Source organism: Mizuhopecten yessoensis, unplaced genomic scaffold, assembly GCF_002113885.1.
Source record: "Mizuhopecten yessoensis strain PY_sf001 unplaced genomic scaffold, ASM211388v2 scaffold6363, whole genome shotgun sequence".
Classification (NCBI taxonomy): Eukaryota; Metazoa; Mollusca; class Bivalvia; order Pectinida; family Pectinidae; genus Mizuhopecten; species Mizuhopecten yessoensis.
In genome coordinates, this window is record NW_018406512.1 from 197,723 (window position 1) to 214,736 (window position 17,014).

General features: G+C 36.0%; 1 protein-coding gene across 1 annotated transcript; it reads right to left on the bottom strand.

Annotated features, from left to right (window-relative positions):
* Window positions 1–7,910: 7,910 nt before the first annotated feature.
* LOC110452039 (leucine-rich repeat and fibronectin type-III domain-containing protein 5-like) lies at window positions 7,911–15,744 on the bottom strand. The gene has a single exon (XM_021500302.1). The coding sequence runs from the start codon at window positions 15,491–15,493 to the stop codon at window positions 13,970–13,972; it is 1,524 nt and encodes a 507-aa protein (XP_021355977.1). The 5' UTR covers window positions 15,494–15,744; the 3' UTR covers window positions 7,911–13,969.
* Window positions 15,745–17,014: the final 1,270 nt, after the last annotated feature.

Here is a 17,014-nt window from a genome sequence, read left to right on the forward strand (position 1 = left end):
ACTTTGAAGTTTAGTGTATAGACAGCGAAATTTACTTACTTTCAATCAGAACAGGAAGAAAACTTGGAATTGGGACGACTCTGTAACTTTCTGGTACAAACTACACATTTTAATTATTGTTACATTACAGGTTCCATTTTAGATGTATTTGCTATCGTTTTTGTAAAAGAAGTTGAATAATAATAATAATAATAATAATAATAATAAAAAGACGAAGACGAAGAAAAAAAGAAGACATATGATGCCGTATAAAAGTTAAACATTTTTGTGTGTATATAACTGCACCTGTTGTTAACACCAACAGCACAATTTGTCCATTATAGATGGTCCAGCTGGCCAATCCGTTGCGTGTTTTTGTGATAGAGGCGATAATGGTCAGTGATGCCACCTGATCCATTGACAAAGTTTCGTCCCTTATAGTTCCACTCAGGCATATACAGTTCCATAATGAGGCTGTGTGTTAAAGCTCAGTATGCCACACACAACGCGAGGAATAACTGTGACCACTTACTTCTTGTAGTCGATTAAAGCGAATTTGATACAATTGATGTAAATGTGATACGCTTCTGAACCAGGGCGTGATATTTGGTTTGGACATAAAATCATGATATAGTGTGGCAAGGAAAATTATTGATCTGATGGGACAGCAAATCCAACGATGTTTTAGAATAAACGACATTAAAACTGACGTAAAATGTTCAAGTCAAAATTGTCTTTAGAAACATTCATCAAGACTGACGGAGGACGTGAAGGACAGCATTGTTTAAGCTTACAGACCGCCACCCCTTAAATGCCTGTAAGGAATTGGTAAAAAAACCTATTTACTTATCCCTCAGCCTAGTTAGACACCCAAGAGGTCAAACTTATATATATATTTCGTTTTGTTCTTTATAAATGAAAGATTCTAGAGATACGAGTTTATCTATAAAATATTCAATCCTAAAACGGTATAATGTTACAGATAAGTCATTATGTATCGTGTATAATTTAACTACATAAACATTTTGATAATTATAGATTATCACACTGTATTTTCAGGGTTTGTCGTGAGAACATTTTTTTCATCGCGAGCACGTGGATAAAATCGAGAGGACTCGAGATATTATCTCCGTGCGAGCGATGAGAAAATATTCGAACGACAAACACTGAAAATATTGTATGATAAATTATTTATCATCTATATACTACTACCATATGTATTTCTCCATTTGAAAAGTAAACACCATGTTTTCCAAATGACTTCTAAGCGCAATGGTCAACAATCGCCTCTGACAAACATAAACAAATAGAAGTTTTGCGCGGAGGAATACAATGAACCTTAAAACTACGTAGATTTTTTTTTTGATCAATCCTATCGTCATTGGCTTGACCATATGCACATTTACACCTGGAATGGTTTTGTTATTCTCACAATATTGTTTCGTAACTTTGTATTGAAATGTTTATGACGGACTATTTTCTTCTTACGCGGAACACTTTTGTGTGGATACTATTTCCGGTTTCAGACGTCATCTGGCGCGAGTAGACGTTTTGTTTTTGAGAAAATACTTTCCCAAGTGCTTGGAAATGGGAAAATCCGTTCTCAAGTTCCTCTATAGTTCTTTTCAAGTCGTTCTCAACTTCTTCTCATACTGACAACCAATTATAATTAATTGATCATGCTACCTATAGGTGGTATAAAGTAGTATATAGGTGATGATTATAAATATATAGCTGATATTTGAATACAACTGTATGTTGACATCTCTTTAAGCCATCGTTACTTGCTTCGCCTGATGTTGCCACAACGTATATGGATTTTTTTAATCAAACTTCACTCCGGATGTTTCAAAATATTCTCATTAAAGACTGTCAGCTGATCTGGATAAAAGTGTCTGTCCGTTCCTCGCTCCAAACTTATTGGAAAAACCTGCTAGGAGTTAGTAAACATTCTCGGTTACCCACTACTGGGTTACACTCTGGACGGGATTGTGTTTGTCAATCTCATGATAATGAAGTCAAGTAACAAGGCCTTGCGACGTCTTCTACCATTGGGACATCATACTTCAATGGCAATTATTTCTCGGTTCATGTATTCCGCAGAGAAATTCTCGTTCGCTAGTTTTCAAATTGTAGTATCTTAATACAATTCGAAAATTAACTAACTCGAGTTAGATAAACATGATAACCAATCATCACTCGTTAGGAAATCTCTGCATATGTACCGCTATCACTACGGTAGATAGCAACTCTCCGAAGAAATCTGAATAATATATAACAATGAACAAGAGTAGTGTTTGTGGAGTGTGCTTGGATTAAGTCATTATTTATGTAAGAAAATACTGATACTGTTTCGAGTTTGATTGCTGGAACACTTGTTAGGTAGGAAACAACGTCTAGACAATATTACTACAACAGTGGTTCGAGAAAACATGAGATGAGTTAAAGGAGTTCAGTGTGTAGTTTCCTGGAGCCTTTCGTTTATCCTCTACAGTCAAAGATTTGTTTCTGATTCCTATCACGTTGTTGACTTTCACCAAAACATGACTACACTACAAGGCGATTAGCTGTACGCAGGGTTCAGACGTATACGTGTGTTACATTCATAGAGAAGTTTTTACTCGTCAGCCTCCCATTCACGTGCATGCCCACGTGTATGGACTAACGAGAAGTAATACGTTTAATGGATTAATTCATTTTATATAGCCATAAAGAAATCGAATCTTACTACTTCTCAGAAGAATCATGTTTACAAAAAGGTTTCTATAGTAACAAACTCCCATTTCGAGTCTTTGAAATTCTTGGTGCTTTCGCTGTACCCAATAATCCCGATTGTTCCGAGTTAATCGCGCCGACTAGCAATTGTTGTTATCTCAAATATGTTTCACGCCGAATGAGAGTACAGCATTTTAACATTAGATGGAACAGAAAGATTCCCAAGACGTGACAACATACAACACACAACATTATCGGTATGATTCATTTGCAATAAATAGCTTAGACGTATTTGTAAGCGCCCCGAGACTTCAGGTCGCCTTGCAGTTTGTTCTCATACATCAAATATAGGGAAAAAAACTGGAGGGAAAACAGACAACGGAAACGGCTCAAAGAGCCATTTACTGTGTTTTACTGAGAGCGATCACATTTAATACAGAATAACAGAGGGAAAATGTCGTTATAAGAAATATGAGAAATTAAAATGTGCGATAATTATGACAGGTTGATCAATTACTGAGGTTGTGATATGTACACTGTAGCTCCGGAGAGGGGATGATCTGACGGTAAATGAGCTCCGACGTCACCAGTAAGTCATAGCATACTGCCGTGCATCAGGAACGCTTGACGTAAATGAAAGTCGTAACACTTTAGTCGTTAATCGTCTGACAGTAGGGTAAACAAGGCGGTTTACGTTTTGCGATGCTTTTTTATTTATGTTAATTATACTTCAGTTTCAGATCGGAATAGCACATGCATGTATTATTTTATTGGTTAAACATAGTATATCTTTCTATTTCCACTGAAAATACCTTTAGTTCATGACAGTCTGTTCTAAGGTTCAAATTCATGTTTTCCTATTTTTGATGTTTGGTCACTGACGATGTCGGGATAATTGGATCAGCTTTTTAGATATCAATATATTACTTGATTGTTTTCGATCACATGTTAAGACATGAATATACATATAGCAGATAACAACATTTAAATACAATATTATATGATCTGACGATAAACATTCACTATCAAATCAAATGATATAAACATTGCAGTATTTTGTTAAAATTTAATTGACCATGTTGTGATGATAGTGTTGTATTAGATATCGTTTTCTAATGTAGATCAGACACGTTTTAAATATATCCTAAATCTTTCAAAAAAGTTGTTATTTTTTTGTATATATCTATTGATGTAGATTACAACTAGAGAATAACCCTTTATTTTTTATTTTATTGTATTACTTTAAATTTTTTTTTTTTTTTTACATTTTTAAAAAAGCTATCTAACAGCTAATTGAGAATTTGATATCTACACACTTACATGTATACGTGATATAACGATTATGAATTGTATTTAGGTAATTAATTAGGCGTGACTATCTCTGACGCTGTGCTGGAGGTACGTTACCCCAGTGATATAGATACCTTGGGGATGTAAACTCTAGTTTGGTATATAAACAACCTCGCTGGTATGGTAATAGTTTGTTCTTTTTGGAATGCATTTCTCCAACCACAGCAAACATTGAGCCCTCGGTTAAAGAGTATCCCATAAATTGACCCAGATTTATTAGGAACACGTTATCGTAGGCTGTGGCTACGAGAGAAGTACATAAAGCATTTCTTATAGGTTGGAGAATATTGTTACTTCACCGAAGCACTTTGCAACTACAAGCGGCATGTTATCAGTTTTTTATGTAATGATGAGCACGTGTTCCCCGGACTGATATCGACAACAGATGGAATTACGATGAAATGCGTGTATATATACATACTGAATTAAGTTTTACGGCTGAAAATGTATATCGAGGAAGCTTCAGAGCCCAATCTCAAAGGACCTCCACGCAGATATATCTATTAACACTGGGGGTTTGTGGGGAGTTGAAAAAGCACAAATGTAAACATCACAAACGGTTTTGATGACTGCATTACAAATGGAGCGTGATTAATTTGCTGCAATTTAAATAAACACTGTATATATTGTTATACCATCTGCTGATAATGGAGATAAGCCGGCGCAGACTTGGTCTCTGTTCACCCATGCGGAAAAAGCATAACAGTAGAATTTTGTGGATTTTAGTTGCAACAGGGAGTTGTGTACGTAACATGTTGACTGACCCACAGAGTAATTTTCCGTGATAGAGATGTGTATTCTGTCAGCTGTTTGTTAATGTTGCTAGAGGATGGGAGAGTTCGATTGATGATTAATATGTATGTGGAGAGGTGAAAGGCAGGTGCTTAGGTACACTGCAGTATTAGTGTCAATACTCCCAATGTACGGGGGTATCTACACCGTCAGCAGGAATACACTTTATTGTGTCAAATGTAATGTAGATTAATCAAATTTCAACATAAATTAATCTCAGACGTATCGTAGGTTATTCGTGTTTTTAGTCCTTAATGTGTGGGGTCATATATGTACGACTGTTATTGGTATATTTAATCATAAAGGTGTGGGATCATATAAGTACGACTGTTATTGGTGTATTTAGGTCTTATGGTGTGGGGTCATATGTGTGCGACTGAAGTGCCACTTAGGAATCATTACACTTCAATCCAAGTCCGACATTTTACTGCCCTCTGTATAACATTCAACTACTCACCCTTCACCTCGGGTAAACTGACCAATTCATCATACGGTCCCTATGACAATATAGGAATTAGTGAACTTAACCACAGTTTATTATCAATGGTGACTGGTATAGGGATTTCCATTGTTTTTTTCACTGAAGTTCTTAAATTGAAGTACTGTCACAGATTCATTTGATTTTATATGAAATAAAAACTTATCATTTGATTTATTATATCTATGTGTCACATTTCATACATTAATGTAAAATACGGTAGTTAAAAAGTGATTTCCAATCAATATCGGCGTATGATACACATATATACACAGAAAATTGCCTATAGGGAGGGAAGCATCTCCGGCGTGAAGGTAGCTCAAGCCTGCTATTCCGTTTGACTGATTCCCGCCGTGGTCCACTTAAAGTAAGGTCGGTCAGACATAGTAATGTCAATTTCATTAATTCAAAAACATTCCAGCATTACCAACACAGGGTACGTAAATTATGTATACAGATTTACACATAAATGTCATCTCTATCTGAAGTCGATCTTCATGTTTGTCATTTCTTATCTGTTGTACATTTTTTTGCTAAAATAGTTGTCATGTTTTTATCAGATCAATCTTTTACATGGATATATTTCTTTTTGGGGATTTACCTTTATGTTCTATTCCATTAAAATTTGGCGTCACATCCGGGCGGTGTACATTAATACATGTCTTCTGTGACGGTTTTCATTGTTGTTGTGTATGCAGACTTACTGGGCAAACACTATCCATACATCAGTAGTCTGATTCCTGTTTACATATCCTTGCATCCACGTATTTTACCGTTGGAGTTTTATAGCAATTTGTTTTCAATATATGAATGTGCAAAGTGTACATACAGGGGTCCTTTTACGACATCATCAGTTGATTAGGTATTCGTAGTTTTAATTCGTTCTGATATGAAACAGATCCCCATCGCGTGACGTGACATGTAAGGTCTGGCAATTGGTCGGACAAGACTGGAAGGCTAGAATCGCTAGAGTGTCATCCATCTATTATTTCAATTCATGTTTGTATATATCTCGAATTCTATTGCTGTAATCACCATGTCTGGTCCATGCTTGGTTAAAACTGTGGATAATTTTGGCACGAGCTGAGCAGTGGTCAGAAGATGACGTCTCCAAGGGGACAGTGACGCTAGGCAAACGCCCCGTCAGCTGGTATCGGCTGTAAGCGTTATCGACTGTTTGAACACTTTCCAAGAAACAGATGGAATTATGAAGAAGCAACTCTCTAAAGGTGCGTGCTACTTCGGAGCCGTCCGTCAATCATAACCATATTTAGGCATAAAAATATAGCCAGACATGTCTGTATATTTGATCCATTCCACAAACAGTACCATTTCCGATTGTATTTTTTCCTCCATAAATGCAGACATCGTTAGACCTGTCAGACCTATCTATTGTTTATTGTTATATCAAACATACACCGCCTACATTTTCATTTGATCGTATCTGACAAAGACTCGGTGAATGATGAATGCATACATAATATATGGTTTGAACTGTGTATTACAAATGTTACTCAGACAAAAAAGCAGGTGTATAAATTTAAAAACACCTGGGAGGTGTTATGGTTCCATTGAATAAAATAAAGGAGATCTTGTTAGCAGTATATAAATAAAAATAATATAACAGGAAATATATCATTATTAATTGAGGACATAACAATTGTCGCTTCATTGATATAAAAGGGAATATACAGGACATATGACTGAATTATTTTATTTAAATAATAGGGAAAACAGTGTATTCAGTTCTTTTGAAAATATTTATATGCTTATATGTTAATGTTTATTACATTATGGTTATTAAAATATTGTATATTTTCTTACTTTCGTTAATATTTTGAGTAACTATTATATTTTGCTCAAGAGGAATGGATGTCATAAGGTATTGGCGATATTGTTGAGTTGAATACTTTTCCCCCAATTTGCATCTGTTTTTCGGGAAATGGTGAATGTAAAATTAATATTTTCTTTGATAAGTTCATCAGTTAAACTCATTCGCATTGGTATATTCTTAATTGATGTTCGTGGCAGATGTCTAATTGGTATCGTTCCCGTTACACTATAAGCTTGGTATTCCACTTCGTGCTTATTATTTTGACCACGAATTTAAGAAACTAAAAATGAGATAGCTATAACTTACAGCAATTCAAGGTTAATAATTGGCAAAACATGCACGTGTCTATAAAAGTATACCTCACAATAATGCACTACGAGTTGGAGAGTACAGTTATGAATACAAGTGCAATCACCGAGCGACATAGAAGGGATATTACTCGGTATCTTATGTCATACAAATATGTTAGAAGTCATAGCGAAAAATAATTGTAATAGTATACACACTGATGTATATCGTGTACACATGTACCGCCACACACAAAGAAAGGGGGGGGGGGGGGGGAGGAGGGCATCGTTAGCTCATTACAAACTACAGTACTGATTACGTCCATAATACAATAGAAATATTTGATACACGTAACGATTGGCCATTCATTTGTGAATTAGTAACTGTGAAAAACCTATCATAGCAAAAAAACAAAAACAATTATGAATAATGAAATATTTTGTTATTACGAATAAAATGACAAAAAGCTTGATGTTTTTTTTCATATTTTATTCACTTTAGTGTTCGCAACTCATCTTTTGTAATGTTTCAATTTCACATGATATTGGTATAAACACAAAAATAAATTACAACTGTATATATATTTATATTGTTTAATAAAAGTTTAAACCTCTCACAGTCGATGATGCACGTTCTCACACTTTCACTCTTCTCCCTAACACACACACTATACAACATTCACACACTCGTGTTACACAAAGCTACGTGTCACCCCGCTGTTATACTGGATGACAACCCTGACATTTACCGCCACTTAGTGATGTTACTATCAATGCTAAGGATTCAATTTCATATTTTCCATCTTTGTAGTCAGATTTTGTCGGGTGCAAGGCCCTATCATAGAGAATTCATCCTAATGTTTTTGTAATCTCACGATACTCGCTTTGAAGCTTAGAATGATAATGTTAACGTACTTGACATGATGTGTTAAGTTTTTATCTTAAACTGTATCTTTGTTATTGAAAAACTGATATGTAGGAACTCGTTCACTAGAAAATATGATATATCAAGTTAAAACGCATATTCTTTTTCAATTTCCACACAATATTGGTGCAACTGTTTCAATCTGTCATTCATGATGATGGCAAAATGAACAAACTGGCAAACCGTAAATAACACTGGTAAGAAGTGAAAAATCTAACTAATCTGATTGGCTAAAAATGAGTGGAAGCAGTGAAATGTAATAGTGTGATCATAAGGAATAGAAATGAACTTAATATAGTTTGATACTGCTAACCACTTACATTTGTCAGGGACATATATTTTCACGGTATCCATGCGATAGATATTTCAACGTCATTTCATGAATTAAAGCGCGAACAATTTGTGTCCTCGACAGTCAAGTGATTTGTGGTACCAAACAAAAACGTATGTTACTCAATTTTAATGATGGAATAATGACTTATATGAGAACTAACCATCATGGTATGAAAAGAAATGTACATGTATGTGGATGTGTTGGGTGTCCATTAGATTGGCAGGTCTATGGATGTGACCAGCTGACATTTCAGTAAAACTATATCCTGTGTGATTACTTGTCTATCAGATGACTTACAGCATAGTCACGAAGGGCTAGCTCAATCGATAAAGTTAATTTTTATGGAGGAAACCCAGCACGCCGTACGCCTCGGTAAACTTAGCACCTACGGTATACCTTGGGGATTTGTGTTAAGTAGCTTCCTAAGTATCAGGCAAAATATTGACGGATGAACAAATCCGGGTTATAACTTAGCTTTTCTTCTGTAAACCATAAACACATAATGCTGAGGTTTGTTGCCAGCTTATGGTGATAAAATATAAAAACATTAGTACAAAGTAGCCGTGTCTGTGAAAATGTATTTTCTGAACATAACTCAGCCATCGATTCGTGCGAGGAATGTCACCAATAGCTCAAATACACATGGATGCATTCTTCCTAGAGGACAAATTACAGGTTTATGCTTCACTGATTTATAAGTTCACTGAAATATGAATATGCGTCGCAAAATTCAATTATATCTTATTTTCTTGACATTAAAATGTGATCCCTCAAGCGAACAACATTTGTTACTTCTGAATATTAAATCAGGCCCCGAACGCGATGCTTTAGCTATCATGAAAAAAATAATTATAGATTCAAATTAAAACCTGGACTTTAACCGTGTGTAAATCAATATTGCATTACTTCTTGTGTGTTGAGGGTGTGTACCGTGGGTGTTACACACTCTGTGATTGTGTTTATGTATATTAACTGATAGTATAACAGATGGGGTAAAAATATCAAGCATAATAATTTATTTTAACCATATCATTGTTTGTCATGGATTGGATTGTCTGTTCTATAAAATGTGTTCCTGTTTCCTCTTTTGTTACCTGACATTTTGTTCAGTGCTGTTTCAATTTATATCAGGTAGTGTATTATTTATCGAAGATTGAGATTCGTTAAATTTGGCTTACGGATTCAAATTAATTTGCTTATGTTGTATGTTCTGCATGCGTAACGATGTTGTAAATTATTGCAGATAAACTTTCATCTAAATATTTCAAAATTCCTGTATTGGATAAATAATGTCACTTTAAATTGATCAAAAATTAAAATGTATGCTATTTAATCTATAAAAACATATTTAGGTAGAAATAATTTTCGAAAATCTGTAATTGATCAAATATTCAAATTTATGCTATTTAATCTATAATTTTTGTTTAGTTAGAAATAATTTTCGAAAATATCTGTCCTTCTATGTAATTAGTTGTGGAATTTACGCAGCCCAAACATACAGACACGATCTCAATCAGAAATTCGACATCAACAATGGTAATGGCTTCTTAACACCAATCGATTGATTTACGACAAAGACAAATTTCCAGCATAAAATGGCGGAGATTTAACAAAATAGCTCGATGATAAGCAACTTTCACGGACTGGTTTGACATTTTGTACCGCCATATGATATATATGAGACCACCATTGCGCGTCGTGTGCCACAAACACAAAGGCGATTAGTTCCGACGACGGTATCTTTAAATACGATCTTGATAACGGATTGTTCCGAATTGACTTGTGTTTTCGCACGATAAAGTGAAAGATGATTTTCCAATGTAATCATGCTAAATCTGGTGTCATATACCTGCGGCAAATTAACAGCAGAATCGACGTGTTGACGATGCTTGGTAATCATGTGTATACGACCTCGTATAACAGTTATATGATCAAGTTGTCTTGAGAATCCATTTCCTGATAAATTACCTGTCATGAATAATTAACGAATCGGTAGGTCAACAAACTGGACATCCACCAGGTGGGTTCGTGTGGTGTTAGGTTAATCGTCATTGCTCAATGTTATTCTTAAACCATTAAGTCATTAAATAGGTTACTGGTTATTGATGATACTCATATTAATTCGAAAGTAAACATATGCTAGACTGTTTCTTGCCTTATGCTTCATCACAATCGTACATCTACATTGCATATGATACACTCTAGTCTTTACTTTAATCCATTAAGATGCTGAGGGGAAATTCTAATAAAAATACCCGTTCATGAATATTGAACCTACGGCTGGCTTAGAATAACAAAAGTTCCTGTAAGGTGAACGCGGTGTTTACATAAGGCTTCTTCTTGGACAACATGGCAGCCACCGAGGCTTCTATCAGCAGTCCGGACGGAAGCCATTTTATATGAAGTAGCCGACATGAATAACATATCGGCTGATTGATATAAAATGACGCGCGGTAGATCTCAGTAAGTAGATTATACTACTACACAGGGACGCTATATCCCGTGTTAATTAAACATCAGTGTGTTTACCTCACATTCTAATTCCGTCGTCTATTTATGTGAACACACGTCTATAGCTATTGTGATGGAAGCCAGCGTTAAATAACCCGGCTTTAGGTCGAGTGTTAGAGGGGTAGCGTCCATACATCACAGACCTATGATTTTACCTGTGATCCCCTCTAAAACACCACGGGAATATGCCACTAACACGGAGAGTAGATCGTCTTCTTTGTAAATAACGGAAGACATTGTATTTTTATTTGTTTTTTTTTGCATCCAAAAAATATATTTTCAACTAGCATCTGGCACTGTTTGCTTTCTTAAAAATAAAATTGTGCTTATGTGAAATTTATTAAACGTGTTTAAAAAATCGTTCCGACATTCTTATAGAAAACTGATATGCTTATTTTCAATGAAATATTTAACATACGACCATAAAATTACTTCCCTGAATCTTAAAACCAAACTGCAAATATAATGTTGTTTAAACTATTAGGAAAATGAATTAGCAACAGAGGTATTTGAGTGGCATTTATGTCCATTGGAGAATTACCTACTTAAGAAAAATGTATAAAGTTACATGAAGATAAAAATAATTTCACATAGAATTTGACTTAAATGAGTCAGTATTAAACGTTTTAAACTCCTGTTCAGCCTGTTAAATTACGTAGCATTATGTTACCCGTCTCACAGGAGGATACTGTTTCTGTTTAGCAGTACGGCGACAAATTACACTTATGTCGAGTATTTACATCATAAATGGAAGTGTCATTCATAGAATTCACACCCACTTAGCGATGGCCGTGATAATTTAGTTTATAATGCTACAGGTGAGCGGTCAGGACGAGAGGTTAAACAGCCTGTGGACAACTGACAAGGTCAACATGTCGAGGAACGCTGTTTTCTCGCAGGGATAAATATGTATATGTAACATCATACATATTTAAAGTGCCAATGTCTTGTCACTTGACAAATCAAAAATCGTCACCACAGGACAACTACATCGAGGGTACTTAGGACCGGTAAGGTGTGGGAATGCGAGAGCTTTAGGCAGATGGTCACATATTACAGAATCATCAGGCCATGGAGATAACTAAACATCTTTGATCCTATCTTAAATGTCTAACATCTCCATATATATACAGTTACAAGTGGTCTGTACAGAGGCTATCACAGAAACTGGTCGTGTTGATGTGTAAATGGTGTTACTAATGGGTGTCTCAGACGGCTGTAGTTAAATCACTCTCGTCTTTTCATCGTAGTGACTGTGCACTTATAATTTAATACACAGCATTTCATAATCAGTGCCTTTCAAGATATAATATATATATATATATATATATCTTTTTCAGATATTGCTTTAAAAATATGAAGTTGATATAGTTTTGAATTAAATATTGTTTTGTGCTAAAGTATACGTGAATATGTGAAATGAGCATTTGAAACAAAATAAATGAATATATTTCAGAGTCAATAATAATAAAAAAAATCATCAAATTTAACAAAGCAAATGTTACTCAAAATTACAGAATTCTCTTGTTCGTCATAAAACTGGATCATTCTTAACATCAGTTTTACATTCGAGTGTACCATATTTACATCATAGTTGATTCCGAGAAGGAAAACATTCAGAAAATGGATTTTAAATAAATGTCATAATTTGATAATGCATTTTCGTAGCAGAAATGTTCGTCTCAATAAAACAAGATTGAAATAATAATACATTTTTCTATTGTTCGAATTGAAATTGATCATTGTTTCAATTAAAAATAATCTTTTCAACAAAAATATATATGTAGGATGGTGAAATAATAAAATCATATTCTGAATGTTTTTCTTCAACTTATATAAACATACATAGCGGTTGACCCACTTTCTTACATTTTAGGATTCGATGCGGCAGCCATTTTTGTAACATTCAATTCATGGTGTAGATTGTTCAGGTTTGATTTGGACATTCTTACAAATGTCGGATCTCGAGAAAGAAACATCCATCACACAATATATAAATGTCAACACTGACCACTTTTATGTCCACTTGTCAACATCTCACAGGAAATGACCTTTGACATGGCCCCTGACAATAGACTAGAGACCATTTTAACGGCGACATGTCATGGAAGAGACACATACGTCCACAAAGATAAACACTCAAGATCCTCGTAAAAATGATAAAATAGCATCACAAACGTTAACACCGAGTGTGATATTAACACTATCCCCCGAACACTGGAAAAGAGGATAAAACAAACAGAAAATGACGGAGTTTCTTGTTTTTCTTATAATCCTGGTAAATAGAAAAACGATATTAGCAATCCGCGATGGTTCCAGAATCACGAGAGATTTTTCTCTCACATACACAATATCATGTCTTGAAATAATCTTTATCCAATATACCTTTCTACACAATCCGTTACAAACACAGATGTAGTCGTTTAAAACGACAAATACATAGGCAGTAGTTGCACACCAATGTGGTAAATACAGATCAATCTAACGCTCTTCACGACCTCTGGAAATGGTAATGTTTTAAAGTGATATAAAGGATGAAATTCAAAAGAGGAAACATATCCGTGAATGATTTTGTTTTTTGTTCACCTCTCCAGAAACGACAGATCTCTCATTTAACTCTTATATTTTAACAATGTGTCATAAAAGTCCCTCATAGAATAACGAATGTTTTGTTTATAGTTAACAAAAAAGATAGAAAAAGATATCACACATGTCAGATCCGAGTCGGTCTAACAACTCTCTGACAAATTTTGATTTTCACCAATCATACAGTGCAGTGGGTATTTTGTAGCATTTTTACGTTCTCGTTGCGCACGTCCGTAACAAGGTGTTTATTATTTACTCGGTTTTCATTCACGCCATTTTGTTCTCTATAGAAAAATCTCTCTTGATGACGATGAAATAAATGAAATATGACGATGCAAGCAAGTAACGTCAAGAGAAATGTCCCTACCACTGCACCAACGATGTCAATAATTGAAAATATTACTTCCGTTTCCGGTTCGTTCGAAGCTACCTGGCTAATCCCAGAGGACTGTCCCGCATTAATAACTATCTGTTGTTTGTTTTTAGTTATTCCTTTGGTAGCGTTTGGCTCTGGCCGTTGCGGGTGGGTTTGTTTGTTGTGTGGGGTGTGGATTGCCGGGGTAGGTTTCGCCTCTACGATACCTGGGTCCTGCACAAACTCCTGGGAATAGGAAGGTGGCCAACGCACACTCAAAGTAAACGTTACGTTACCTGCAGCATTTTGAGCTATACACTGATATTTGACGTTTCCTTCTGCCTTTGGATCCTCTAAGTACAAAACCCCCTCATTGTCCGCGGGTGCGTCTGTGACCTCTTTAGGAGCATAAACCTCTATCGTTTTGTCTGGCTTTACCCAGATAATTGTTGGGACTGGATCACCACTAGCAAGACAGGTCAGCTTACCCAACGACTCCACAAAAATAACGTCCACTGTTTTAAACACTGGCAATTGGCATCTGAAATCTTGTTCTGTGAGAGTGTTTAAATGTTTGCCCCTGAGTCGGGGAGGGGTACGACAGGAGGGTGGATCCACCCCTGCAAATACTGTATCATGCGACACGTAGAAATTGTACAACCACTTAATTTCACAGTTACAATGTAAGGGGTTGTTTCCCAATCTCACATGACTCAGAGTGTTAAATAAATATTTCCATTCCTTATCAAAATATTCAATTTTATTTCCATCCATCCATAATGCTTTTAAGGTGCCGTTCAATGGTTTTATATGTTCTATCCTGATGTCTGCTATGGCACAGTTGTTTATGTACAAGCCCATTGCCTTTAGTCCCATGAAAGCATTGGTAGAAAGTACCATTCCGGGGTTGTCGTTTAAGAACAAATGGTTTAAATGAAGCCCCTGGAATGTATTATCGTAAATGATCTTCAGTCGATTCTTACTTATATCTACCCATTCAAGATTTTTTAGGTCGATGAAAGTATCCACCTCTATATGTTCTATTCCACAGTCAATGAGAAACAGTTGTTCCAATGATGTCAGGTATGTGAAATTACTCCGGCTCAGGTTCGGGTTCTGGAAGTTGTTATAGTTCAGCGACAAATGAGTCGTTTCATTGGAAATACCACTAGGGATGAAAGGTAGATTTTTCCTGGAACAATGAACATATCGAGACACTGATGGACAGAAACAAATACCCGGACACCCAAAAGTCGCAACTACATTGACAAATCCAAAAAGGAGCAATGTCCATTTGATTCCTTGGCAAAGGGCGAACCAGCGTTTCACCCTGCTCGCATCAACCATGATTGTTCCTGTTTGTACCGTGTATCATGTCCACGAAGTCGGGTCCACGAAAAGATAGTGGGGTTCGGATACATCCTTCATCACAGTACAGCACTGTACGCCGCCGTCCACACTTCACCGCTGTAAACACAAGACTAATGCTGGAGCACTCACGGCAGTGTGTGTACTATCGCTATCCAGCACCGCCCCCTGTCGGCGTTGTGTGCAATGAGCCGTCGCACCGCGAGGAACTCTACACTGTAGTGTGTACTAATGGCTATACGGAATGAGAGGCATCACTGACGCTCGGGTCGGTGTGAGTTCTCTCATACATAGGTATGCTGTGTCACTCACCACTGTCAAACACACACTCAGCACACGGGTAAACCCACTGTATCTTTCTCTCCTGTTTAACAGTCACATCTGATGTATAGTAGGCACGAAGTATTGTGGACATGTTGTAGTGATAGTATTACTGTAGCTAGGTAGACCAGTCTAGACGCTTCCTTCCTCCCTCAAGTCGACTCACATTATCTACTACTTTAATTAGTGTCGTTTAGCATACTATAACTGCTGAAGAATGATTCGGAACCATATACCTGTCTGATGTCATATTCCTGCCGCTGTTATGGAAAATGCGCTTCCGTTTTCGTAATCCCTTATCAACATGAGTTAGTCATATAGGCAGGATACATTTTGTTTCGTCTCGTAATAATTTCTTAGTACTTTTAAGCTAACGATAATAACTATACCAGTAACAGTGTTCTACCTCACAATGTATTTGTAATAACGGATGTGGACCTTCTATCATGTAATATTATTTTCCTTCCGTGCTTTTCAGTCGACACATATATAAATAAATCATTGCAACGTTTGAATCTTGATCACGCTGAACAGTTTCCTTTCTCCTTGACTGACTGGTTACGACTACCGCTTTTCTAAAGTTTAATGATGTTTTTGTTTCCGTATGTTTTTCCTCTTCTCTCAACGTCCTCACCATTGCCCTGTTGTGTGAGACACCATACTGTCTTTATGTGTTGTGTAGCTGATAATTCATCACGCTGATTTTAATGGCTACATCCCAAACAAACGAAATATTTCCCTGATCATTTCTGAGTAGTATATATCAAATTAATTAGCAAATTAAAAACTGTATCTATACATAATTTGTTTTACAATACAAAGGGATATGGGTCTGTTATTATCGTTTAGTGTATGGAAATCCTTCAGTAGCAAACAATAACGAAAACAAAATATTTCTAATATTTTCGCCTTCAAAACCAGATCACGTTGTTGCTGTATCTGACATCTCAGAATCTCAAATTCACTCACGTTGTAGTAAAAGTGTAGAGCGGGTATGTGAGATAATTATCGCGAGATACACACCGTTTAGGTTTCCCAGGTCTACTGTTAAAGTCTGGTCTACCAGATGTGGACCCCCCCGTGGAACGTAAAAACCATATATGTATGTAATGTATCTGCTTTCCTCGTTTCAATGTTGTTAGTTTCCCACTGACGCGGTAGCGTTTAAATGCTAAAGTC

What these genes read in the sequence shown, in the direction of transcription:
- LOC110452039 (XM_021500302.1), bottom strand. Translation starts at nt 15,493, where the DNA reads ATGGTTGATGCGAGCAGGGTGAAACGCTGGTTCGCCCTTTGCCAAGGA.